Source organism: Corapipo altera, unplaced genomic scaffold, assembly GCF_003945725.1.
Source record: "Corapipo altera isolate COAL_440 unplaced genomic scaffold, ASM394572v1 0, whole genome shotgun sequence".
In the NCBI taxonomy this organism is placed as follows: Eukaryota; Metazoa; Chordata; class Aves; order Passeriformes; family Pipridae; genus Corapipo; species Corapipo altera.
In genome coordinates this window covers 69433323-69460124 of record NW_020884872.1, presented here as the reverse complement: position 1 = coordinate 69460124, position 26802 = coordinate 69433323, and the positions used below count along the sequence as shown (strand labels likewise).

General features: G+C 35.8%; 1 protein-coding gene across 8 annotated transcripts in view; it reads left to right on the top strand.

Annotated features, from left to right (window-relative positions):
* The window catches only part of FRY (FRY microtubule binding protein), a 234520-nt gene that overhangs the window by 148463 nt on the left and 59255 nt on the right, over window positions 1–26802 (top strand). For all 8 annotated transcript variants that reach the window (XM_027651378.1, XM_027651367.1, XM_027651340.1 and 5 more), the window contains 16 exons: window positions 3738–3993; window positions 5101–5283; window positions 6149–6235; window positions 7837–8096; window positions 8438–8627; window positions 9396–9520; window positions 9709–9766; window positions 11564–11655; window positions 11857–12029; window positions 13971–14131; window positions 14963–15073; window positions 16451–16605; window positions 18780–18879; window positions 19178–19349; window positions 21079–21335; window positions 23196–23342. In XM_027651378.1, the coding sequence (XP_027507179.1) occupies window positions 3738–3993; window positions 5101–5283; window positions 6149–6235; window positions 7837–8096; window positions 8438–8627; window positions 9396–9520; window positions 9709–9766; window positions 11564–11655; window positions 11857–12029; window positions 13971–14131; window positions 14963–15073; window positions 16451–16605; window positions 18780–18879; window positions 19178–19349; window positions 21079–21335; window positions 23196–23342 (2527 nt within the window). The remainder of the gene's footprint in view (window positions 1–3737; window positions 3994–5100; window positions 5284–6148; window positions 6236–7836; window positions 8097–8437; window positions 8628–9395; window positions 9521–9708; window positions 9767–11563; window positions 11656–11856; window positions 12030–13970; window positions 14132–14962; window positions 15074–16450; window positions 16606–18779; window positions 18880–19177; window positions 19350–21078; window positions 21336–23195; window positions 23343–26802) is intronic.

The following is a 26802-nucleotide window of genomic DNA, read 5'->3' as shown; positions in this document are numbered from 1 at the left end:
ATTATTATTATTATTATTATTATTATTATTATTATTATTATTATTATTATTATACATAAAGAAAAAGATAAGTTTAAATATGATCTTTCATTTAATTTGTGTAGATAGACTTCACGGAATAAGGTAGCCTACAACACAGTTGCTAAACCAGTTAGGTTTCAGGACATCAAATGAGTGACTTATGGCAAATAATTATGATAACAGGTACTGTCAGTCTGTTAAATTTCAGTTCAAGTATCCAAGACTCTAATACTTCAGTTCAAGTATCCAAGGTTCTAGCTTGTGTTATTTATGTAAGTGGATTGTGGTATTAAATTGAACCATTAGACCTTTGCAGTATATTGCTCTCAGGTAACTGTGGCAAAGCAATCTTTGCCACCCTGTTCTTGCTTTTCTAACATCTGTGAGGAATGGCAGATGTTGGAGCCAGAGGATTACATGCAGAAGGAGTTTTTTCTGCTCCTTGAACAATCAACTCCCAGGGATGTGCTAAAACAGTGAAACAATTAATTCTGCTAGTAGTAGAGAGTGCAAATGGCCAAACAAACCAAATCATCAGCCAATGGTAGCTGTGCTGCAGTACAGCTTGATTTCCTTGTGTTTACATTGTTTGGTGTAAATCAGTTGGATGTTGTTTTAAATCATCACATTATCAAATTATATAGATACCATATTACATAGTTGCATCATTTCTGCTTAGGGGAAATTTAAAAGGACATGTTTTCCTTTAATCCGATATTTTAACTAGCGTTCTATCATTATTAATGGCTTTAACTGAACTGGTAGAAAGCACATAACTATTCAGGTCACAGCTCTTCAATCTCAGAGAATTGTCCAGGTCAGACCTGTTACTTCTCTTAAGAAGGTTTGGAGACTAATGTGGATTTCGTTATAAATTAGTGCTCCCTCCTTAAGTCTCACAGCTGTCAATATAACACTGGTCTTTATTCTCTCATGAAACTTCATGCAGAAAAGATCAGTCATGATTCTAAACATTTCTTGGGTAGTTGTCATGCTGGGACAATGCAAGCAGTAAGTTTGCTGAGTTATCTGCCTCTGACTGTGAGAAGTGAGACATTAAGAGAAGCTGAGGAAAGCATCTCTAGAGCAACTTCAGAAGCAATTGTGTGCTCAGCCTTTCCCTAACAAGGGGACCTTTGGGAGTCTTCTCCTCTTCTACATATACTCATGCTACAACATCTTTGAGACATTAAGCAAGGGAAACACAATTTTGGTTAAATAAGTAGGTACATAATAGGTTGGAAAGCAATTAAAAATAGTTGATGATTCAGGAGTGGTGTTCACATAATTGAGTAAGGTCTCAGTATTGCTGAGCAGGATCAAAAACTGAACATCTACAAAGAAGCGATGTTCTTATGAAAGGACAAACCTCATTCACATATATAAATAGGAATAAGTCTATAAGATATTTATAAAAGTTCTTCTGATCTAATGCCTATCAAGGATGCCTGATTTGGAGAACAATGTCCAAGCTGGGGCAGTGCAGTTGAAGAAGAGACTGACGAGAGAGTAAGGGGAAAAAAAGATCAATTAATTGAAAAAATTAATCTGTTTATCTGGGTACTCCATGAACTGAAAACTGTCTATAAAAACATACCTTCAGAGAAGAATTAATAAAGTGTTTAAGAAATTAATACTTGGCCTAGTCTTAATGTAAGTCACCAGAATGCTCCAGCACCAGAACTGTTTCTACATTTTATATACTGTCACATGTTTATTTGAGTCCAGACTGACTGCTTCTCCCAGTTATGAAAAAGTAGGCCCAGGAAGTAAGTCTTTGCTGTTCTAGAGAACACTACATTACAATATTGGGTCTTTTCTGGATCAGAGACTAAATTCAATACAGGGATAAAAAACTCTGAAGAGGTGAGGTTTCAGTTCCTCTCTGTTTTTCAAAAGAACCTTAGAAGCTGTTCTGCTAGTGGGACTGTGTTGTTGGGATTTAAAAGCTGTTAAATATTTTCTTTTCACTAAAGATAAAGTAACATCTTCGAGTTAATCTGTTCTTCTATTCACAGTTTGGTTTAAGTTTTTCATCCTTACAACAGATGTGTCTTTTGGCAGTTTCCAGAAGGAGCAGCTAGACTTTCTTCCAGGACAGCTGTATTCAGATTATAAACTGTAGAGCAGATGTCAAGTATATACTGTACCTTTTGACCTTTCACTGCCCACTGCAACCATTCATTACACACTCTCAAGTAGGTCTTAAATTTAACTGACTCAAGTGCAAACAAACAAACTTGTACTTGCTTCCTCGTCTGCCTGTCATATGGTGGTAATACATAGATGCATTCTTATGCTCATTTTGAATTTCATCTCATTAGTTAATGCTGTAATTTGGGTTTAGGAGATGTATATCTTTTGTATCCTCTTTTCTGTTATAACTTTGTGTCATTGTGGAAGTCATTTCAAGGACAACTTAATCATAGTCTCAAAAGTTTTGCTTGATTGTCTCGTTGAGACAAAAATGATCCTTAGCACAACAAAATACTTTGTTTCTAAATTTATAGAGAAAGTCACGTGGTTATTAAAGCATAACAGTTATTTTTGGAGTCATATTCGCCAGGGGTGAAGTTTCATGGCAGTTGTTTTCATTTTACTTCAATGAAATGTCCCCTGCCTCCAAATTAGGCAGCTATAATGAATCAAATTTTCTACGAACCACATCTCATCATACTCTTCCAACTGAATGGAATTCGGTTCCACTCTGTTTGCTATTTTGTTTTTTTCTTCTAGTCTTCTGTCCATTTTGTTATAATGAGTCCTCATTTTCAACTATGTAGATTAAATGTAGATAAAATACTTTAAAAATGAGCTCTAACACACTGCAGAAAATTACAGTCTAATGGGTAATTAAAACAAAATACATCATAAAGGCAATGAACCAAAAAATGCAGAACATGCTAATCTGAATTTACTTTATTCTGTCAACTACCAACACAGAAGTGATTTCATGATTTCTGTATCAGAAGAAAGTATAAAGAACTCATGTTGGAAAGAACTTCAACATGATGAAAATACAGAAGGAAATAAAATTTTAAAATGGGACCAGAAATGTCACCATCTTTCGGAAGAACTTTGGAGGTGTCCAGTGTGTTTCTAAAAGTATGGAAAGTCCTGAGGCTGTTTTTCCCTTTTGCCTATCCTAATTTATTTACAATGTAAAGCAGTTTTTTTAATTCAAATGCTTCTTTTTAATTCTCTTGAAGATTTGCTTTCAGTAAAGATTTGCCTCTGGGGCTAAAGATTCATTTTAACTGTTAGGCAGCTGAGGTGTTGTGATTCTTTTATTTTTATATTTAAATTTAACAAATAAATAGATACATTATGAAATTATATACTAATTTGTAAGCCTTTTGCTATCATAACTAAATAGAAGTTATTTTATAAGTGAGTAAATAAAAAATTTACTTGGTTTGAGGAGACAGCAAGGTTGCCAAAGCATGTACTTTGGAGATACTATATTTTAGGAGTGGAACACACTTCTTTTGGATCCTTGAATATCTTCAGGCACTATTATAGCATGAATTGCAATATAAAAACAAGTCAAGGATGTTAATTGTGGTCAGTAATAATGAAACTATGATAGCATCATTGGAATTTACATTGTCAGTGGGAATCTTCTGTCAGTGTTATGTTACTGAGAAACATATGCTTTGTGCCATGATAAACACTTCTTAGATTTGTTTTTATCTGACATTTACTTTTACTTACAGGCTGTCTATCCATATGGATGATGAACTTCGACACATTGCACAGAATTCTCTTCAGGGTCTACTTGTTGACTTTGTTGACTGGCGGGAGGATGTACTCTTTGGTTTTACTAATTTTCTGCTACGCGAAGTGAATGATATGCATCATACCCTTCTTGATACTTCACTGAAGTTGCTGCTACAATTGCTTACACAATGGAAGCTTGTAATACACACTCCAGGAAAAGCTGCTGAACAGGCAAAAACCAGGTCTGGAGAGGTATGAAATCAAGACATCTGTATCCTAACATTTATAGTAATTGAAGGCAGAAGTTATATTCCTTTATATTGCTGTGGTTTGTGTGTTTTGTATTTACTCACCTGAGAGGAATTTACTGTGTAAAAATTTTTTAGATAATTAGTTCACATGTCTTTTGAGGACAGCTACATCCTCGTGTAATACAGCAGATGTTGTTGTTGAGCAACATAAGAGAATGCATGTCAAACTAAGATATGCACATCAACAAAAGCACATAAAGTGAAATATGTGTATGTAGTTACAGCAGAAGGACATTTTCCCAGGACTGAAACAGATTGATAATGCTAGTGGGAATGCTGTGAAGAGTGAAATAGATCTTCTTTTTCCATAGCCATTTCATTTGGTTGATTCAGAAACATCAAAGAACCTGATTGTTACAATAGCCTGCTGTCTCCATTTGTTACAAATATTTCTGGGAACTGAACAGCTTTTCTCCTGCTCCTCCCATCTGCACTGTCCCACAGATATTTTAATTATGAGAAATGATTTTTAGTCTTCTTATCTGCTAAACTGATCATATTGTAAATGCATTCCTTTGGGCAAGCATGAGGTCTGCTTTATGTCACAGAGGACCGTTAATTAATAGGTAATAATAGCAGTACCAAAAAAATGTAGAAAAGATAAATCCTCACATACTTTTCATTAAATATGGTTACACTTCACTGATGGGGTTACATTCTAGAAGCCACCCACCTAAGGTGTTGGCTGCTACAGTATCAAACAAGGACCTGAGGACCTGCTGTCTGGAGTAGAAAAAGTGTGAAGTGTTCACAGTCTGACTTATTAATTCACTTTCTAGTGGAGGATGGAAAAAAGTGGGTAGATTAATTGAAAATTAGAGGGAAGTGTTTAGTCAACGGACTTGACTCATACATTGCTTTTGTGGAACAAGGTAACGTAAAGCAACAAAACTTGGTTGTTTGAGGGCGTACTGTCAATTTTCTAGTCCAGTATTTGCGTGGCCTGTGCATTTTGTTTCTTTATATGTCCTAGTTAAACAGAATATTGCTTGGAGACCTGGTTTTCAAACACCACCACTGCATTTTTTTCTCTTGCACTGTTCTACAGTTGATACCAAATGGATCCAGCCACAGGATACAGTCTGAAAGAAGCCCCTATTCTAACGTACTGCATGCAGTCGAAGGATTTGCACTGGTTCTACTGTGTAGTTTCCAGGTTGCTACACGTAAACTGGCTGTTTTAATCCTCAGAGAAATCCGCTCTTTGTTCCTGGCCCTTGGCCAAGCAGAGGTATGATTTTTTTCATCTGGAACTTTGAATTAAAATTTTCCAAAGATAAAATTAAAACTGCTATTATAGTTGCTTTTAACATGATTGCTGCAGTGTAGCAGCTATGCACTTAGTTCATAAAAAAGCATTTGATCTCATCTTACTATTTCTATTTGCCTGAACACTGCAAACCTTTCTGTGTACTCAACAATGTAGCATTAATGACATATGCCCTGTTTAAGAATTTGAATGGAAACATGTACAGCCACTTAATGTTTTCTCTTGGCGTGATGTGAAAGTAAAATACACTGTAAAACCTTTTTTACTGCATGGATCATTTTTGTATTGTCAGGATTATAAATTTATATTGGAAATTAAACGCATTCCTGTAGCATACCATTTTGTAAAAAACACAGCACAAGACACATTTGACTTTATTCACATACATTTTCCTTCTATAGTAAAGACCTCTAAGTCTTTTTTATGGATATAGAAATATGGACAATCATGTTGTGTACAGGCAGTCAAAGCCCTGTGAGCCATCTAAATGCCTAAGAACACAAGTATGTGTGTTCATGGCAAAGGAATGCTTCAATAAACAGTAAGCTAATTTTTTGGTCTTTTGATACCAGTTATCCAAAGTCATTTGGGATTTTCTGATATGTACTTTTGTTCACTAAGCAGTGAGTTATAGCTGCAAATTAACTTCATTTCAAACCACAGCCTGGACATGGTTCTGAGATTAATATGAAAAAGAAAAAATATACCTATCATTGCCAGTGAATATTTTTAGCTATTTTGGATTCATGTCATAATTTTTAGATGGTTCTGTTTCATGTACCAGAAAAATAAGAAGCAGTTAACCTGTGTTCTCTGTGTTGTGCAGGATGATGACAGACCTATGATTGATGTCATGGATCAGTTGAGTTCTTCTATTCTTGAAAGTTTTATTCATGTGGCTGTTTCAGATTCAGTAAGTACTACTCTATTGTTACTGCTAGTGTTTACATAACAAATATCAGACATGAAATACCAGAACTAAAACTGAGAAATCATACATCTTTAAGGCTCCAGCCATTTACCCAAGAGCTCCAAGGCTCCACAATGTCCCCGACAATCTGTTCCGTGAAAATAGTGGTACTATGGATATTGAAGTTACTACGTACAACAATTGTACGTAGTACTATTGATTATAAATTTTAAACAAAATTTATAATCAAAACTACCTGGATTCTGGACCTGCATCCAAAAGAACAGTTGAAAAAGTCTTATTGCCAGCACCACCAAATGCTTGAGGCACTTGGAAGTCACTCACTGCTATCATTGTATGAGAAGGGAGTAAACTCTAGCTTCCTTGTGTGTTCTCTACCTGCAAACCTGAACCTAAGCTCTGAAGCAATTTCCAGATGGGCTGAATCTCTGCTTTCTTTCTCCCATGGGCCTCGTGTGTCTAACATGCACTAGAAGTGGCGGAAATTAAGCATTTTGCATGAAAAAGTATCAGTAGAAAACTGGAATGTAAGACATTTTTTGCCTGCTCTCTTAGAGATTATCTCTCTATCTCTCTTCTAGAGAGTGTAAACACTCAGTTTGGGGCTCTTTTCAGCCTGATTGAGTTTAAAGCAACAAACGGTCCTTGCCATGTGAGTGTCCTTTTCAGGATCATGGGTTAGAGCCCCACATTGGATGTGAAAAAGGACTGTTGGTGGTTTAACCCCAGCCAGCAGCCAGGCTCCATGCAGTCACTTACTCGCTCCCCCAACAGCAGAATGAGGGAGAGAATCAGAAGGAGTAAAAGCTAGAAAACTGGTGGGTTGAGGTAAAGAGACTTTAATAGGAAAAGCAGAAGCCACACACACAAGCAAAGCAAAACAAAGAATTAATTCACTGCTTCCCATGGTCAGGCAGGTGTTCAGACATCCCCAGGGAAGCGAGGCCCCATCATGCACAATGGTTACTTGGGAAGACAAATGCCATCACTTCAAACGTCACTCCGTTCCTTCTACTTCCCCTCACTTTATATACCGAACATGGTGTCATATGGTCTGGAATATCCCTTTAGACATTCCAGTTGGGGTCATCTGTCTTGGCTGTGTCTCCTCCCAACCTGCCATGCACCCCCAGCTTCCTCACCAGCATGGCAGTAGGGAAAGCAGAAAAGACCTTGGCTCTGTGTAAGCAATACAATAACAAAAACATCCCTGTATTATCAACCCTGTGTTCAACGCAGATCCAAAACATAGCCCCATACTAGCCACTGTGAAGGAAGTTAACTCTACCCAAACCAAAACCAGCACAGAAGGGGACATTAAACTGGTGGTGAGGTTGGGCCACTCTGCAGCTAAAAACAGAAACTGAGCAAACAAGAGACATTCTGACTCTGTGATGCATGGATTAGGAAATTCATCTAAAATAACAGCACCTGAGCTCAGTTGTTGCAATTCCTATAGCAAAGGTTTGAATGTTGTGCTTTCATTCTGCACGTTAATAATAAAGTAAAACAAATGTGTTGCGTATGTACCTGGTTTCTGACTAGTTTGGCAAAGAGTGGTAATTTCTCTTTTCTCTCCATAGACAACAATCCCGTTAACACACAGTGTGGATTTACAGTGGCTGGTGGAGTGGAATGCTGTGCTAGTAAATAGCCATTATGATGTGAAAAGTCCTTCTCATGTCTGGATATTTGCACAGTCTGTTAAAGACCCTTGGGTTCTCTGCCTCTTCAGTTTTCTTAGGCAGGAGAATCTACCAAAACATTGTCCTACAGCTCTCAGCTATGCTTGGCCATATGCTTTCACGAGGCTACAACTGATAATGCCTCTTGTGGATCCAAAGTAAGTGGCAGTCTGCATTTAACTTTCATTTTTATGGGCTGTGTGATTTTAATACAAGGTTTTTTTAGTCTCGTATCAGTATCAGTCCACAAGTTCTGCAAGTTGCCACCCAGAGATTAGTGCCACGCAGTTTTGAGTTTCATAATTGTAACTTATCAGGTGGAAAACTCTAGTTTTCTACCTTCACTGATTTCTCCCATGTTTCTCCCATTGATTTCTCATGTTTATTTGAAGCTGGTAGATACATAGCATGTTTTATTCCCTTTTAAAATATTTTAAAATACTGTACAATTAAGACTAGGAAATTATTCTAGTATTTTTAATTTATTTTTAAATTCTAGTATTCCTGTTAATGCAAAGAAAACAAGCACAGCAAGCAGTGGAGACAACTATGTTACTTTGTGGAGAAACTACCTTATTCTCTGTTTTGGAGTAGCAAAGCCCAGTATTATGAGCCCAGGACACTTGCGTGCTTCAACACCAGAGATCATGGCTACCACTCCTGATGGAACAGTGAACTATGATAATAAGGTGATGCATCCTGCTTCAAACAAATTATTTATTTAGGAGAATTTTGAACTGCATCTCCATTTAAAATCATATCCTAATGGAAGTGTTTTAGTTAGGGGAATATTTTATTTTGATATATGTAAACTACTTAACATATAATTAAGAATTAAAACATCTGTATGACATGATGTATGAATAAATATTTGGCAAAAGCCATGGCATTTTCAAAATATTACTCTTTTTTTTTCACATTCTGGATGGTATATATTCAAAATATAGAAGGTCTGGACAGGTGTTTGAAGTCAACTTTAGTTTGTCATCCCCTTTCTTTCCTTGTAGAGCACGCCAATTTGTAAATTTATAACATGAAGCAATAAGGCAGATTTCTGAATGAAAATTGTATTCCTGTTGGACATATGCCTGTCAGAAGGAATAATATATGAAACACAGTTTCAAGTAGTAGCAACTTGAGAAGAGCAGTAGCTCCTCAAATGCAATTACTGGAATATTTTAATGAAACAACAATTAAGTAAATTACAATAATCTGAACTAAAGCAAAGAGATTTCCCAGATGTATTAATTTGTTAGGCCTTATTGAGATGATTATGAGGAGGCAGACATCCAGTTAGACTGCTGTATTGATATCCATAATAGTAAAATCATTTCAACATGTTTTTAAAATGCATATTGATTCTTGGACAATGTATGTTTGTAAAAAAATAAAAATTGTATTTACTTATTATTGATATCCTGACAATTAAATTTCAATAATTTCTAAATATATTTTAGGCTATTGGAACTCCGTCTGTTGGAGTCTTACTGAAGCAACTGGTTCCTTTGATGAGACTTGAAAGCATAGAAATAACAGAATCACTTGTATTAGGATTTGGAAGAACAAATTCCCTTGTTTTCAGGTACTTCCCCTCTTATCATATTCTCAATTATTTGTCTCTAATCGAAATACTTTATTTTTGTTGTAATTTAAATATATTCAAATTTTTATTTGCACTTTAGACATTTGTTTTTATATATTGTATAAAATATTGAATCTTTTGAAAGTACACTAAATTTTTTTAACAAATATTTATGTTTTTTAATTTAGGGAATTAGTAGAAGAACTTCACCCACTAATGAAAGAAGCTCTAGAAAGAAGGCCAGAGGTTAGTTGCAAAAATGAAATGTACTAGTTTGTTTAAACTGACAAATCCATTTAAAAATAGTAATTCTATCTGTTTGAAATACAAATATACTCTTTTGTACTAAATAACAAGTTAAGTTCTGTGTGCAACAAGAATTTTATTAATTGTATAATTTAAAATAATTCCATTAAAACCTAGTTAATTTAAATTCTATAAAAAATGTACAATGTAGAACTCCATTCTGAGGAAAAATTTCCTGTCAAATATGAAACCTTGTGATATGAAACTTAGTTATGTTAGAAATTCACTTTCAGTAACAGAACTGGGCTAAAAGCACATTTTGTAGCAGAGTTGAGATACAAAACAGAGGAATATGAGAACAAGAGGCTGCAATGTTAATTCCTGTGTAGTTCCTAATGTGAAGAAATGGGCCACCTTCCTGCAAACAGTGTCACCAGTAAACCCAGGAGTGAGTTTATGGGTCATGTAACTGTAGAGAACACGACCGGTCTCCATGTCAGCAGGCAGGTATCCAGCACACCAGAAATAATGTCCTTGAACTGACATATGCTATGACTAGGAAGAGAATTACCAGCATGGCCAAGAACTGCAGGGGTAAACCAAAATGAACATTACACAAGTTCCGCTCTGTGGGCGCTGGCACGGAGCTTGCCAGATTGCCTCTGACACTGTTTCAGGAGGCAGCTGTGTCTGGTAAATACTGTTACAATAAAAATGCTTTTATCCCTACATGTGCTTCCTGGAGCCTTTAAGGTGTAACAGGATAAAAACAGGGCTCTGAATAGGACAAATCAAATGGCATAATAATTTGAATGAAACCATTGGCTAGGATGCTGCAGACTGCAAGTTCTGGGCCAGAATACCAGGGAAAGCATCATTTTCTTCTCCCATGCATCTACTGCTGGCCATAGGCAGAGCCAGAGCCCTACACGAGATAAGCCTCTGATCTGACTCATTCTTATGTTTTGAAGAGGAAAATCTGAGCTTTGTCTGAGTTTTTCTTGTTCTGGTTGCAAATTTCTGTGAGTGCAGTAGCAGCTTTTTGACCTTGCTTACTGGAGATGCAGGATACAAACAAGTCAATTTAGCCTTTCAGGAAAGAACAGGCCTTGTTGCATTCACATCTTTCCATGCAAGATAGAAGACAGAAAGGACAGCTTGCTAGAAGACAAAGAGATACAATGAACCAGTTAACAATCATGCAGTCCTGTCCTATGGGAGGAGTACATTAACTGTGTGTACAACCCCTGCAGTCAACATACCCAAGAGTGTACTGGAGTGGTGTCTGCTAGGAGCTGACTTGAATATGGGTGATCATGTCACTGCAGCATTTCCATTTCAAGAATGGCTAATGGCTAAGATATCTCCGGGGGTGTGAATACATGTTCTGCACTTCACAGTACTTTCAGCACTGAAACTAGATGACATTAAGTTAGCATGAATATCCCTGTTACCTGAAGATAGCATGGGTTTTGGCATATAAACCTTGAATAATAGTTATTTTTTATCCAGTATTTCATTATTTCATTTCCACATTTTCAGTAAATACTAAGGTAGATGTTAACAATTTTTTTCAACAATCGTTCCAAAGACTAAATATTGATTGCACTCAGTTCTTTGTTGGTGCATTAAGCAGAATGTGTCAGTGAAATATCCAAAAGCACACGAATTCCTTCATGAAGAAAATTCTTGAACTGGAATTCCTAAATCTCACTACTGTACTGATATTTCTGAAGCTGCTAATTTTTAATGTATACACCTAGGCATATAAAAATGGTTGTTATTTTAAATTCCAAGAACAAGAAACGTCGAGAACGCCGAGATCTACTAAGACTGCAGTTACTGCGAATTTTTGAACTACTTGCTGATGCTGGTGTTATAAGTGACAGGTAGGACTATCACTCATCAAAAATATTGATCTTTTAAGTGAAATAATTTTCACTGTTTTCCATACTGAGATTATGTTAGTATGTTCTTTGAAGAATTGTGTAGTCTGTCAGATACGGAAAGATTATTCTGCATTTCTTCAGAAAACTGTAGTATAACTACACTGTTACTCTATATTAATGTACAACTTTCCTTTATGCTAGTACAAATGGAGCCTTGGAAAGAGATACGTTAGCCCTTGGAGCCTTGTTCTTAGAGTACGTTGATCTGACTCGCATGCTTTTGGAGGCTGAAAATGATAAAGAAGTTGAAATCCTTAAGGATATGAGAGCACATTTCAGTGCAATGATTGCCAACTTGATTCAGTGTGTTCCAGGTATGGTGCTGAATTGTCTCAACATACTATGAAATTGCATTTAATATAGGTATTGGAAAAGTAATTTTTTATTTCTTCTTTTTTTCTATGCTTTTTTACTGCTTGTGAATTGTCATGTAACGAATGTTAAGGAAAATGTAGACAAAAATGTGTTCAAAAGTCTACTAAGAGTTAAATTAAAAAAAAACAGTAAAGCTTGATGAAGCTTGTAATAGTCAGTTATAATAATCAACTCTTTAAAAGCCCAGCTAAGAAATTGTCTGTGACCCTTAATGACTCGAGATTTCTTTGAAATAAGGCCTTATTTTCTTCCCTCTGACTTGATTGCCAGATTCTTCATAAACTCTGACAGGCATTGAAGAATATAGGTAGGTGCAGAAAATGTACAGTATTAAATGTAGTGAAAAACTTGCTCGAGGTGTTGAGACCATATTACCTGAGTCCAGTTGTATCACCAAGATTTCTATTGTTGAATTCACGCTTTTTATATATTGCAAGATCACTTCAGAAATATAATGTAATTCCATTAGCAAAGAAGAAAAAACCACCTCTGCTTTAATGACCTCTATGTAATTACTGAACGATGAGGTCTGCAGCTTACTCAGTCTGTCTATGATCATTATGTCCAGATCATCTATGACAAGACATTGGTAGCAACAAGTACAAAGGAATTCAAAAGAGGAAAGTGAGGGAATAAATAATGTACAAATGCTGTTTCCAATATGTAAGTTTCCAATATGTAAGTTTCCAATACGTAAATTTTTTCAAAGTTGTATAGTTGCATAGAAAATATATAATAGTTAAACAAAATAAAGAAAAAATTTCATCCCTGTTACTCTCTAAAAAAATCTCTTTGAACTGAATGATGTCAAGTTCTTAACTACCAACAGCAAACAGAATACTGAATTTCTTTCCTTTATTTCTCTTCTACATGATGTTCATTACCAATACAGTATTTCTTTAGTAGTTACTTTGCCATGAGCCCTTATTTTGCAAAGCCCTTCCTCTTTGCATTCATTCTGACATTCTACAAGGTGCATGACCAATGACTGCATGTTGTATGAATTTTCCACAATGAAAGTCATGTTGTATGCTTTGAGAGAATACAATAAGAACTTAATGCATTTCAATAATTCAGAGATATATTTCTACTAACAAGACAGCTTTAAAATGTATCAATAACTAACAAAGCCATAACAGCTCCTAGCAAACAAATGTTTATCATCTATCACTTTTAGCCATTGTTCATGCTGATTTGCGTAAGTATTGTTTAGTTAAACTTTATTGGCCTCCACCACAATTTCCATGTGAAAAATAATTGGCTAGTAGCAGTTTGCCAGTCTCTTCAATAAACATAGTACGGCCTCTGACATCATGTTTTGCTGAGGGGACTTAAAACTATTGTTTAAAAGAATTCTCTTTTTTTCCCCCACATGGTTAAGAATTCATAGATATTTTTTCACTTGCTCAGGTAATTTGGCTGTTCAGAACATATACCACATCTTTGTCGTAAACAAACAGGCACCAAGTTTCTTCTATTTATTTCCCTAGCTATTAGTGTATTAGAATAAGATGTATGTATTGTTTAGGCTTGCATTTAAAGGATTGGAAAAAACAAGTAAATATTTACCATGAAAGGAATGGAAAGGCAGTGAAACCCCTGATTTTATAATTAGGTTCTTGCATGCTTTTCTAAAGTCAGATATACATGTTTGTATAACTACCAATTAATTCAGAACTGAAGGCTCTTAGAAATAAGATGCATCTTACTCCCTTCATTAGATTTTTAAAGGAGCTTAGATACTCTGAAGTAAGTATATATTGAACATATAAAAAACCTCCCTTTTTATAGAAATTTTATATTCATTTGATATCATTATGCCACATGAATGTATATTCAGTATTAACAAGTCACAACTGTTTCTGTTTCTGTTCACTTAGTTCACCACAGGAGATTTCTCTTCCCTCAGCAGAGCTTGAGGCATCACCTGTTCATCTTATTCAGTCAGTGGGCAGGACCTTTCAGTATTATGTTCACACCACTGGACCGTTACAGTGATAGAAATCATCAGATTACAAGATACCAGTATTGTGCATTAAAGGTAATAAAGTTTCACTGTCCAAATCGGTAACAGCAGCTTTTCAGTCAAAATGCAAGTAGTTGTGGGGTTTATTTCCTTTTATTTCACAGAAATTTGAATTGGCATATTCAATGCAAACTTGTACGCTCATATGTATATGTACAGTGGTATCATACAGTATAGCACTGAAGTTATCTATTTTTTTCTTTGTCAACACTTTTCAAGGCTAATTATTTTCAAAACTAGAAGGTATTTTAAAATTTTAGTTAGCTGTTCATTAACAGATTATCAGATTCAGCAAGAGGATCTTAGGCTCTGAAATTAAGTGTAGTACCAAATTCAGTATCTCAGCATACTGAATCTATACAAGTGTACATCTCAGGACTTTCTCCAATACTTGCCTGGTGACATGTCCAGTAAAGATATACTTTTGTGCCAAAACTAGTTGTAACTCCCCTGCATAAAGAAGTAACTTATGTACTTATATAAGCTGCATCACTTTCTGTAAAACAGTTTTAATTTTTGCAGAAATATATTGAAACATCTGAGTATATTTTAACTGCTTTTGTAGCTTGATTTGTGAAGACTGGGTAAAATGACAAAATGTATCTTGGGAAGCTGGGCAATAGTATTCCCTCCAAAATGTTTAAACTGAGCATGATCTTGAATCCAATACAGCCTATAGCAACATAATTATTGAATTCTAGCAAAGTCATCTGTTACCATTTTCACTATAGTTCCCTCAAAATGGAAAACAAGTGGCAGTCCTGTCAACCTGGATCTGAGCTAAAATAATTCTGAAAGGTGCATTATGTTACTTTTTTGGGCAACTAAAGTTTCGTGTGTTTCTAGGCCATGTCAGCAGTGCTCTGCTGTGGACCTGTGTTTGATAATGTTGGTCTTTCCCCTGATGGATATCTTTACAAATGGCTTGATAACATTCTGGCTTGTCAAGATTTACGTGTAAGTACTCACCAAAATACAACACTGATGAATAACTTTAATGTCTGTAACTGGGTGACTAAAGAGTTTGTGACTGTAAGAACTATGACTGTATACATTCTAAAAATCTGTTACTGCTTGGTAACATAGATGCTGATAAAACAAATCTTAGTGAAAGCTGTGTGGGTTAAGTCTTGCAAATAAGTGAAGAAAAAAATTATTCAGAAAAGGAAAGGTGTTTTTTTTCTTTTTAAAGAACATATAATAGATTATTCTTGCCATTTTCTCCTCCATTTCTGTGAAGATGGGCTTTGACTTAGTAACTACACAGTCATAATTCTGCATTTATAGCTAATTGAACTGTCTTTTTGATTAACAAGGAGTAGATTGGAGATTTATATCAAGTGGAGAGAGAACGATCTTTCTCTTTGCGGTACCTTGCACTTTGATCTGCTGTTCTCCCTAGAAGTGTCATACCAGCACACATGACTGTGATTGCTAAAAAAGGCAAACAGCAAAACCTAAATGTATGTGAAGCAGCTAGAGGATATAGGTTAGTATAGGAAGTTGATTAGGATAAATAGGTCAAATTTCTTTTCCCTAAGCTAATCACTTCAGTTCATGATTAATCCCTGTAATGAAGGATTGTAACTAAACCACGTTGCCTATACAACTAGTTCAGATTTAGATGAGAAGGATCCTACCTGGTCCATTAACAATAATCGTCATTTGCAGTCTTTACAAGTACATAGCTACACTTAGTGACAAAATATTAATAGGCATTAGTGTTTGGTGTTCCAGTAGTATCTTATACAATCCAAACCTTACTTGTGTTGTGTTTGTAGCAGTGATGGTAATAGGATAAAGTGACACAAGGTCTTTATGGAGAGTTGTTAGATTGTATGGTGTAGTTGGATTAAACGTACAAGTTTCATACCCCTGGGCTTGCAAAAGGTATCTTTCTTTGTCTGCCTTGCTTCTGCATTAGTCAAAAGAAGAATAAACATGAAGACGTGTCACTGTGAAATTCTCAGGAATTAGGAAGTCAGTTAAGTCAGTTAATCGATATAAATGTAAGTTGCCCAAGAACACCTATCAAATGTCATAGATTTTCCAAAGACTCTGCTTTTTTCTCTGCTGTACTTTGGAAACTTTATATTAATTCTGGAAAATTTATTTCATTCATGTAATCTTTGTACATAGAATTTTATTTCAAGTGAGGAGTATTGAAACCTCAGTCACATTTCAACTCTGCCCTAAAATAAATTTATTATAAATTTTGTGATTTCTTTTTATGTATTTGAATTCTCTGTTGTCCCCATTTTGCCTATGTCACTCTAAACAATTTAGAGAACGAACATATCTGAGCCCATTAATTATGTTTCAACATTTGCTCAGGTTCATCAGCTTGGTTGTGAAGTTGTAGTCCTCTTGCTGGAACTGAATCCTGATCAAATCAATCTCTTCAACTGGGCTATAGATCGGTGTTATACGGGATCATACCAGCTTGCCTCTGGATGTTTCAAAGCCATTGCAACTGTGTGTGGAAGCAGGTATTAATTAATCTATAAATCTATGCTTTCAAATGCAAAGAAAACTGGAGGTTCAGCTTCTGTTGTAAAGGCTTCTTGGTCATACTCTTATGTTATATCTTCTCAAACAGTTCTTGGGGACTGTAACACTTTATTTTCATGAGTCTGAAAACAAAGTGATGTCTTTGGTAGAAGATGCTCTTACTGTATGTACATTTGAAATCTGTGTTATTTTGATGCTGTTTTGCTCAGGAAGATAGAAAATAGCCACATGAATGTAGGTCATAAATCTCCATCCCCCCCCTCCATGCCTAGGCTTCGCAAACGAAGATTTGGGAAAGGCTCTATCCACATTTGTTACAAGCACACTGATGGCTAATAAGGCCAAGGTCATAAATCTGGTTTCAAAAGATTTGGCATGGTTTTTAATTTAATTTATAAAAGGAAAAAAATGTTTTAAATGTTAATAGCTTTAAAGTCATTGTTTTTTTACTTCTTGTTATCTACAAAGTCATGTTCTTTTTCTGACTTTCATTTGATTTGTTTAGTTATTTTTCTGTCAACTGGTATCATTACTGCAAACGCTGAGCAAGCACGAGGTACAAGAAGACATGAATAGAAATACTGCTTTTGTGTCAGGTCTTCATAAAAATCTATCCTTTTTTAATTTTTTGAAGACAAAATTTATAGAGAAATTCAATAATGCAGTAATTTGCATCTAATTAAAATACATCTGAAAATTTACTCTCTACAAAAATAATTTGGCAAGATATCTGACCATGATAGTTCAATATAGAAATACTTGGCATATAGCAAATCAAAACAAATCAAATATTTTAGAATTATCTGCAGAATTCTTCTGTTCTTACAGGAGCAAATAGACTAGAAACTGAATTATACTGAGATTTTTAAAATATGAGTGGATTTTTGCATTTGCAAATTCAGTTATGTTAAGGGATGCTTTTTATTTAACAAACACAGAAAAATATCAGGTTTTAAGCCAGTCTTTTTTCCTTACGTTGTGTTACCTATGCCACTGTGTCCTAAAAATTAATCTTTCCCATACTTACAATAAAATATTACTGTAATTTCCCATACTACAGTAAAAATTGAGAGTATGATCTGCATGATTTACTTTGAAGAGAAAGTCCTATTTCTAGCAAGTTGAGAATTTTTATTCATATTTGAAAGCTGTTAATAGTTTTTCCTCTATCATCTATCAAAATGTATCAGGAGGCCACTGCTTAAACTACTAGTAACATGAGCAGTAATGTATCTCATTGATGATGCCCGTCTGACTTTCTACAAAAAAGCTACTTCCCTTCTTTTTTTCTTTTTTTAAATTTACTTTTTAAACTTAGTTGAAGGTCAAAGTGACAGGTGTAGAGCATGGATTGCAGCTAGTTTGGAATTACCAAGAATGTCCCATAGTACACATGTATGTGCCATATTAAAAAGTCCAAGTTGGCATTCTGCAGCCATCCAGGAGCTGAAATCTAGGATGAGAAATTGATGGTTCACAATGGAATCAAGTGCATTTACAAATCAACAGGACAAAAAGGAAAATTATTTTAGTGAAAATCCAAATGCTGTGACATGGGAATTCCTCTCTGTCAATATTTTCATTAAGTTAACACTTTGATATGTTTAACCCTACCGTTGAAGTTGACTTTATAGATAATGGACTTTTTCAATCAGTTCGTGTTTATTGTTTGAAAACAATTTTGATAGAATTGTCTAACACCTCAAAATGTTCATGTCAGAAATAGTGTCTTTTGTCCAAAGGGACTGTTTTAATTGCAGCTTCTCTCGAGAAGTACTTTATCCCTGGAAATTTTCATGTTACCTGTTTTATTTCATGGGTGTTGGCCTGTTCTGTTAACAGTTTATGTCATAAATTAAAATGAATTGACAGTTATAGACACAGGTATTGCCTTTCTCACGTGGATAACTCAATGCATTCCTAAGCATTAGTCTAAGGTAATTACAAATAATCCTTTCTTTCTTCCCATTCTCCAGATGGCCCTTTGATCAAGCAGCATGTATTCATACGAGCTCCCTTTCACATATTATGATGGTATAACAGAGAAAAGAAAGATGACATTTTCTTTAGACCATATTCCATAGTAAATTAGAGTGAATATAATCTGAACTCCTCACCAACATTCACAAAAATGTACTGTTTATTCTTCTAGGAACTATCCTTTTGATATAGTGACACTTTTAAACTTGGTGCTGTTCAAGGCATCTGACACCAACAGAGAGATTTATGAAATTTCCATGCAACTTATGCAGGCACGTATCAGCTACTTTTTTTGTCCTCCTATCTTTGAAGGCTGTTTTGTGAAATTCTTATAAAGCACTGTTTATTTGCATTTTAGTTTTGTTTTGAAAATAAACAATCAGTTTTGTCTTGGCTATAAATACTTATGGGAATATTTATATAAAAATGAATGTTATGGTGTCTTTCATATTTGGAGAGTATACTGTGAAGCATATAGAACATTCTCTGATAGCTAAACTTGAAATGCTGACATTTTATGAATTAATGAAGTTTTGTCTCATTTCTTTTTTTTTTTTTTGTCTTTTGTAGATCCTTGAATCAAAACTTTTTGTTTATTCAAAAAAGGTAGCTGAGCAAAGACCAGGCAGTATCTTGTATGGGACACATGGTCCACTGCCACCTCTTTACAGTGTCTCACTTGCCCTTCTTTCATATGAACTAGCAAGGATGTATCCTGAACTTACCCTTCCACTTTTTTCAGGTACCTATATTTATTTGACATATTATCTGCTTTACATGTTTGTACAAATGGTATACTGCTACCATTTTGAACCACAATTCTGTTTGTAAATTTAACCTGACCTGTTTTTATTCTGGTTCAGATTAAAGAATACAATATATATTTCCTAGAAGTACTTATGCGAAGTACAGAAGCCCTGTTTGGGGACTCTGTTCCACTTATGAGATCTTAGGGTAACTTTGAAATTACAAGTGCCCTGAACGAGTTAAAATTACATTGGCAAACTCTACTGTAATGGGTTCTCATGTGATTCCTCTTACACATGCATTTATAGAGATGATGCTTGTGAGGATATAATTCTTCATTTTATATAAACATGACTTTAATTTTGGGCAAATTGATTGCCTGTGTCCAGTTTTACCAATTATTTGAATGACTCTTAAGTGATCTCTACCTTCTGTTATTTGCCACATAAGCATGTCTCAGCGTTATTTTAATTTTATCAGAAATACATTTTTTCAGAGTTACTGAGAAAAATGTTAAAGAATGAGACCTGCAAGAGCACAATTCAGAATATACCCACTCTGAAACCATTCCTGGGAACAATGATGTTTTGAGACATATCTGTCTGTTTTCATTAATCTAATGTATTACTCTAGTTTTTAAGTAACAGAACAAAAATGTCTGTAATTATGGGAATTCTTAGTGGCTCTTAAAATCCATTTATGTTTTTTTTACTAAGTTTGTAGGGGCTGGAGGGAGGGTAAAGGCACATCATCCATTTCTCAGTGCCCAAGATACTATGAGTTATAAATAGCTGATGTAAGAAAATTCTGATGGCTCATTTATCCTTAAGTAAATGTTGTTCATTATTACTGTTATCGTCTATTCATGTTGCTGTAGTGACTGTATCATTTAAAAAAACTCTCATATACAGTCCAAGTCAGAGACTCTTTCTGTATACATCTAGAATCATAAGGAGAGACAACAGTATGTGTCTTCAAGATTTTTAAAAACCAAGCAGCAATTAAAGAAAGGAAATGTTTACTCTACTGATTGTACAGAAGAATTCTGGTAAAGAGAAATAATGTGGTTCACTTTGGCAGGAAGCTGTATTTCTTATCCCAGATTTTCCAAATCCCTTTACCTTACAGTGCCAGTTCTTTTTCTATAAACTATATAAAAGTGCTGTATACAAGCACTCCTGGACTGACAGCCAACTGAATTTTATAGGCCTTCCCATAGGAAATAATACCCCAATATATGCAAGATGGCTTTTGTAAACTCGGTATAATAAATGCCTTAATATTTAAACTATAGATTGGAAACCTGGAGGCCAATGGGACATATGCAATTCTGCAGAACACTTTTGTATGTTAATTCTAATTCTCTAGAAGTTCTTGGAATTGTAGAATAACCAACAGTAATTTAATTACCCTTTTTCCTTTTTATTGACATCCACTTCACTTAATACATAATATGGCACAGTAAAAGGGGTGACTTTCTGTGTCTAAGCCTAGACTATGTTAGTTATTTTGGAGAGAAGACCTGACCAGTTGCTTGCTGTTGTGGAATATTAAAGCAATGTTTCTCTTCAGGAAGCTCAAATACATGGTTTTGTATGCTAGTGGTGTGCAAGTTAAAAAACATCAGGTTGTCTAACAAACGTCAGAAATGTGATTTAAACAGTGTATTTAAGGTTTCCTCCTTAAATTAATATGTTGTCCTTTTCAACTCTTTACTATTTTAGAGGTAAGCCAGCGATTTCCAACTACACATCCAAATGGAAGACAGATCATGCTTGCGTATCTGCTACCATGGCTTCATAATATTGAACTTGTAGACAACAGACTGCTCCTCCCTGGTTCAAGCCCTACCACTCCAGAAGATGAACTGAAGGACAAGGATGGGGAAATAGCAGCCACAGGCGGACTAAAGGGCAATGGCTGGGGCTCACCTGAGGCCACCTCACTGGTCCTTAATAATCTCATGTATATGACAGCCAAGGTAAAAAAAGCAAATCAAACTAAGAAACCAACCTGTAAAACCCTTCCCTCCAATACCAATAATTTTGCACTGGAAGAGATTTTTAAGGACAATGCTAAAACTGTTATCTTTCTAAACATGGACAAAGAGTGTTTCATCCTTTAAAAAAAACCCACCTTAATAGTGAGAGCATTAAGGAGTACTAATGGGGGTTCTAAGTTCAGTTCCCTCATATATCACCTCCTGGGTTAATGTGTAAGGCAGCAGATGAAAGTTTATTTGGGGGTGAGAATAAGCACCTGGAATTTGTCCTACTGAAACTCTTGTACTTTCTAGGAAACACTTACATGTTCTTTAGAAAAGAGAAAAGGGTTAAATGAGTATAAATTTCTAAAGTGCTAGTTAAAGCATTTTTTTTGCATAATGGAAAGTATTTTACATCACAGGTCCTGATAAAGGACAGGGACCTTTTGTCTAGTAACTTTTTAATGTAAAATGCCTAAGGAGCTGTTGGAGAAGATACTGAGAATCCATTTTTACCTTCTCTTTGCTGAGTTGCAGGCTGCCCTACTAGTGTGCAATGCCTTCTCTGGCACTGCTTCTAGCAGATTTAGTAGATGCATCTAATCTGCTAAATACGTAAACTCTAGAAAGAAATGCCTGGTACCTACGTCATATGAGACAGAGTGGTTCGTATTTCCTAACCTGCTCAGGGTTAATCCTCTCTCAAGCAGACTGTCTGTTCCACACTACATAGCAGTTGATTCTGAATCTTACCTCATACTGAGGACCTCTAAGGAAAACATAGTAATTTTTTTGTGTGTGTTTTGTCATATGACCACATCTGAAGTAATGTGGGGACTGCGCTTCAGCCCACCAGCATGTTTGTTTGATATCCATTGCATATGCAGGGCACGATAGTGGCTTTGAATAATCTGATGGGATGGAGTCTCTAGGATATTGTTAGTGGAATTTTTTGGGTTGAAAACAAGTGTGATGCAGTCCCATCCCGACTGCCTGTCAGCAGCAGTCCTTGGAGTAAGTTGCTTCCAAAACCACACAAAGTCTTGGTTCCAGAGTGATTAAGTATGCTTGCTTGAAACCATATGGTTTGACCTAGTTTTGGGGCTATGTGTGTGACAAAGGGACTGGCATCTGGAAGTGTCAGCATAGATGACAGTATATATAGATATCAGTGACAGTGTAGATGTAGCTAATATGTATTATATCATTTTCAGTAGGATAGCATGACCTGGAGATTGCATCTCCTCTGCTAGTAGAATCTCAGCCTGGGCAGACTTCTCAAAGTGGGAGGCAAAAATTTTACATAGGAAACAGAACGGTTTCAATTCTAGACTCCCACATAACTGGATGCGTGGACTAAATATTTGATTGACTGGACAAAAGGGAGTAATTTCTATAACTGTGTATTGCAAAAGAGAGTAAAAATTGCTCATTTCCAATGTGAAAGCAAAGGCCCATAAAATGCTTAATTCTCCTAGGATTTACTGGGAAGAGAGATTCCCAATTGTTGACTACTGTAAAGACTGAAGCACTTAGCACAAACATGCAGAACTTTGGTTACTTGACAAATGTAAAGATGAAACTTAATAAACTGCTTGGTTTTCACTTTTTGAATTTATATTCCTTAAGAATTTATTTTTTATTTTTTTTTGTGATTTAAGTCCTGTGGATCGGAACCTAAATGCTATTAAATAGAATTTATACTCTGAAGTCTGTCAGATAGATTTTGAAGATAATGTTTTGTAACTTTTTACATCATCTGACTGTAGATTTTGCATTAGAAAATGCTCTAAAAGAGCATGCTTTAGTTTGGAAGTCTTTGTATTTCAAGAAATGTATGCTTATGATTCTTTGCAGTATGGAGATGAAATTCCCGGACCGGAGATGGAAAATGTCTGGAATGCTTTGGCCAACAATGAAAAATGGAGTAACAACCTTAGGATAACGCTGCAGTTTCTCATTAGTTTGTGTGGTGTTAGCAGTGATACCATCCTCTTACCTTATGTAAGTGTTTGCACTTTATTTTATTTGCTGTTATTTACACAGGTTTTAATAAAGAAAACAGCTATCACCTGCAGAAAATTAATTTATGTATCAAAAATAAGAAATATCAACACATTGCTTAGCACACTGTACAAAATTAAATGTCAGGGATAAAAGAACCAAAAAACTGAAATTAAAGACAGGAATTGAGTACTTCAAATCTCAGTCTTCAGCAGTGGAGCACACCTCATGTCAAGTAGGAAATGGGCTTCTTCCAAGCAAAGAGCAACTTTGCATGTCAGTGTATGGGGACGATAGCAGAGACGGGTCATAAATTGCCCGAATGAATTGAGAAAAATATTAGAGATATTTTTTCATTACAGACTTTCATAAAAATATGCAATTTATATATATATAGTTAATTTTTTATTAAAAAGACAGAATGGCTGTTCTGCGGTTAAATAACTTGAATGGAAAATGAAGAGAAGTAAAAATACTAAATGCTTATATTTTTTCTCAGTAATCAATTAGTTTACAAAGCTATTAGTTAAATTTTGAAAGTCTGTTAAACAATGAATATTGTATCATGAATGGGACGTAACATGCTATGGTCTTATTAGCTTGTTTGTTGTAAATATTTAGCTGTTCTTTCAGAAAAGCATGCAATTTTAAGAAAGTGATGCATTCTGTTCTCCTGTAACCACCTAAGGCTTTCTGTGGGACATCTTAAGAGACAGAAGATAGCTAACCTTTATAAGCTGCTTACCATATCAACTTCTGCCTTTGGATGGCTGTCATAAATTATATAATGGTTCCTGTAATATGCAACTCAAACTGTGTTGGATATTGTTGTTATTCCAGTTAAAATAAAATGAGGGCTGTCTGAGAAAAGCAGGATAGTTCCATTCCCATGTTCCCTATTGCTCAGTTGCTGGGTGAAACAGAATCTAAATTTAGTAAATTTTCCAGCACAATTACAATATGCTGTTTTATAAGTTAACCTCTTTCTGTTGATTTCCCTGAATTACATTCAAAATTACTATTAATGGGATGAAACTTGTCTAAAAATCCTCATAAACATACTTCATTTAGAGTTGCTGAAATAATAGTTTGCTTAAAGTGCTTAAGATGACTGCTATACATAATGAAATAAAGAAAATATAAAAGCCCATACAAATATTCAAGATGTTGTTATTGTGCCATAGGCATCCTGTTTGTTTCGTTTTATTTGTAGAGTTTACTGTTCTATAGTCTCAAATCAGTGTATATATATGCCTCGCTAATCAAAAGAGGAAAAATTTGACAGTGGAGTTGATGTAAGAACAAGCTCAAGGTTTATATGAGAGGAAGACAAAGGGGTTGATCCCAAATATCTTGAGGGTAATTAAGATCTTTCCATCAGTTGTGACAGAGGCTCTCCATTCAGTGTTGACCATGCTTTGAACAGGAGGTTAGACGAGAGACCTCCCAGGTTCTTTCCAACCTGAATGATCCTACACTCTGTGACAGACATGGCATTAGGCCCAAAGGTGGTCTCCATCAGGAGGAGCTATGTTGGCAGAGAACAAGTGGAAAGCACAGAGATAAGACACGAAATGAGGGCTGTTAAATTTCTGTCAGCTTACAAAAGGAATAGGGGCAGTTTTCTAAGAGGAAGGAGTAGTCCTGTGCTGAGTATATGTCTAACACCTAAATTTGCAGCCTGACTCCTAAATAGCAGGCTGGTGCCTGCTAACCCTGTCGTGTCTTGCCCAGGAGCCCCTCACATACATTATCCTCCCCTCTAGACACTTGCCAACCCAAAGCTTTCAGCACCTCCTTTCTCCAAAACTGTTGCCATCCCACAGCTCTGAGCAGCCAACCTCAAACCCCCTCCCACCCAGAGCACTTCTTTCTTCAAATTCTTTCCTTGCCTCAACGTCTTGGCTCTCACAGCTCTGTCCTCCTCCAGGACAGTAGAGCAATCTGTTTTGGCATATCCAGCTTCATCTGCTCAGCATCTCCTGTTTTGCCTCTGGGACTTTTCTGGCCTCTCTCCCAGGCTTCCAGTAGCTGTTAACAAGACACTCAGGTCTTCATTGGTGGCAGCAGGTGACAAGGTTCCTGTGTTTTCTGCCATACAGTCCGTGTTTTGTGATGTTAAAAGTCTGATTCTCATATTTTGCAAAATCTGAAAAAAATTTCAGCTTCCGTAGGAAGCCTGACTGTGCCTATGAGTCACCCCTTCACTGATAGCTTTGTCTGGAGTAGGAAAATACACTAGGCTTATCACACGCATCTGCTCAGTGTTTTGCTAATGCCCTGGAGTTTACAGATAAGAAATCATACCTAACTCTGCTAACTACACAAGACTGCTGATACCATAAACATGCGTCTTCCATTACCATGTTATCCTTTAAATAATAGATACAGATTGCTAGATAATGCTAGCAAATAAAGATCATTTGGACAGTTTATCAGCACTGTTGCAGGTCACCTGGGCTCAAAAGACCACAGAGTCGAAAGATTGCCAGTTTACCCATCTCCTTTTGGAGCCCCCTGTACCCCAAGGCAGTCACCAGCTGCTTTGTGCCTTCAGCCATCTGTTCTCCCTGTATGGTGGTAAGGTTTGGAGACTTGGCAGGGAGCCAGCTTCAAACCAAAAACGTGCCTGACTCACTTTATTTTTAATCTTTTTCTTCATCAACTAAATTAATTGCTTTGTCTCTTATGTTTCCTTTAAGAATTTTTTTCCCAGTGCCCCAGTACAAATTGCTGAGCAGTCCATTCTTTCATGTTATGTACTGAAAGATTTCTTAGAATGTTTATAGTTCAGAAACTTCTTCAGCAAAGACTTAGTGTGACCCCTTCAGGGGTGAGAGAAGCTGAAAAGGGCACTGTGAGCCCAACCAGAAATGAGCCTCAGAAAGGAGATGGATTTGTATCTGGAAAGTCCCTGGGAAATTTTTAGCACAGTAGAGTAAAAGAGAGATGGAATATGTGCATTTTCTCTAGTTTAAGCAAAAAAAAAAAAAGAGAGAAAGAGGAAAATGAAGCAATTAGGAAGTTATTTTAATGGAAGTATTTAAGAGTATAAGAACAGTTATACTTGGTGAGGCCAACAGGCAGTTCAGTCCAGTATTTTAGCTCCCCTATAAGCATCTATTTAGGGGCATCTTTAAAAACAAGCAGGCAAGCACAGAGGGATGCTTCCCCATATGGTCTACCAGCTCCAGCACTTAATGAATCAAATGGGTTTGAGTTGGAGAGAGTGTCTGCTTCTAATAGCCATCAGAGTTTTTTTCTCAAGAATTCAGCCTAATTTGATCTCAGTATCTCAACAGCCCTTATTGTTGCAATGCATACAATAACTTTTGAGGTCTTGTTAAAAGATTTATAGAAATTTCCAGAATTTCTGTAAATGATACTCTCAGATTTTTCAAATCCAGATACATGAAGTCTTGTACACAATTACTCTGCCTTTCTTCCATTTGCTATTACT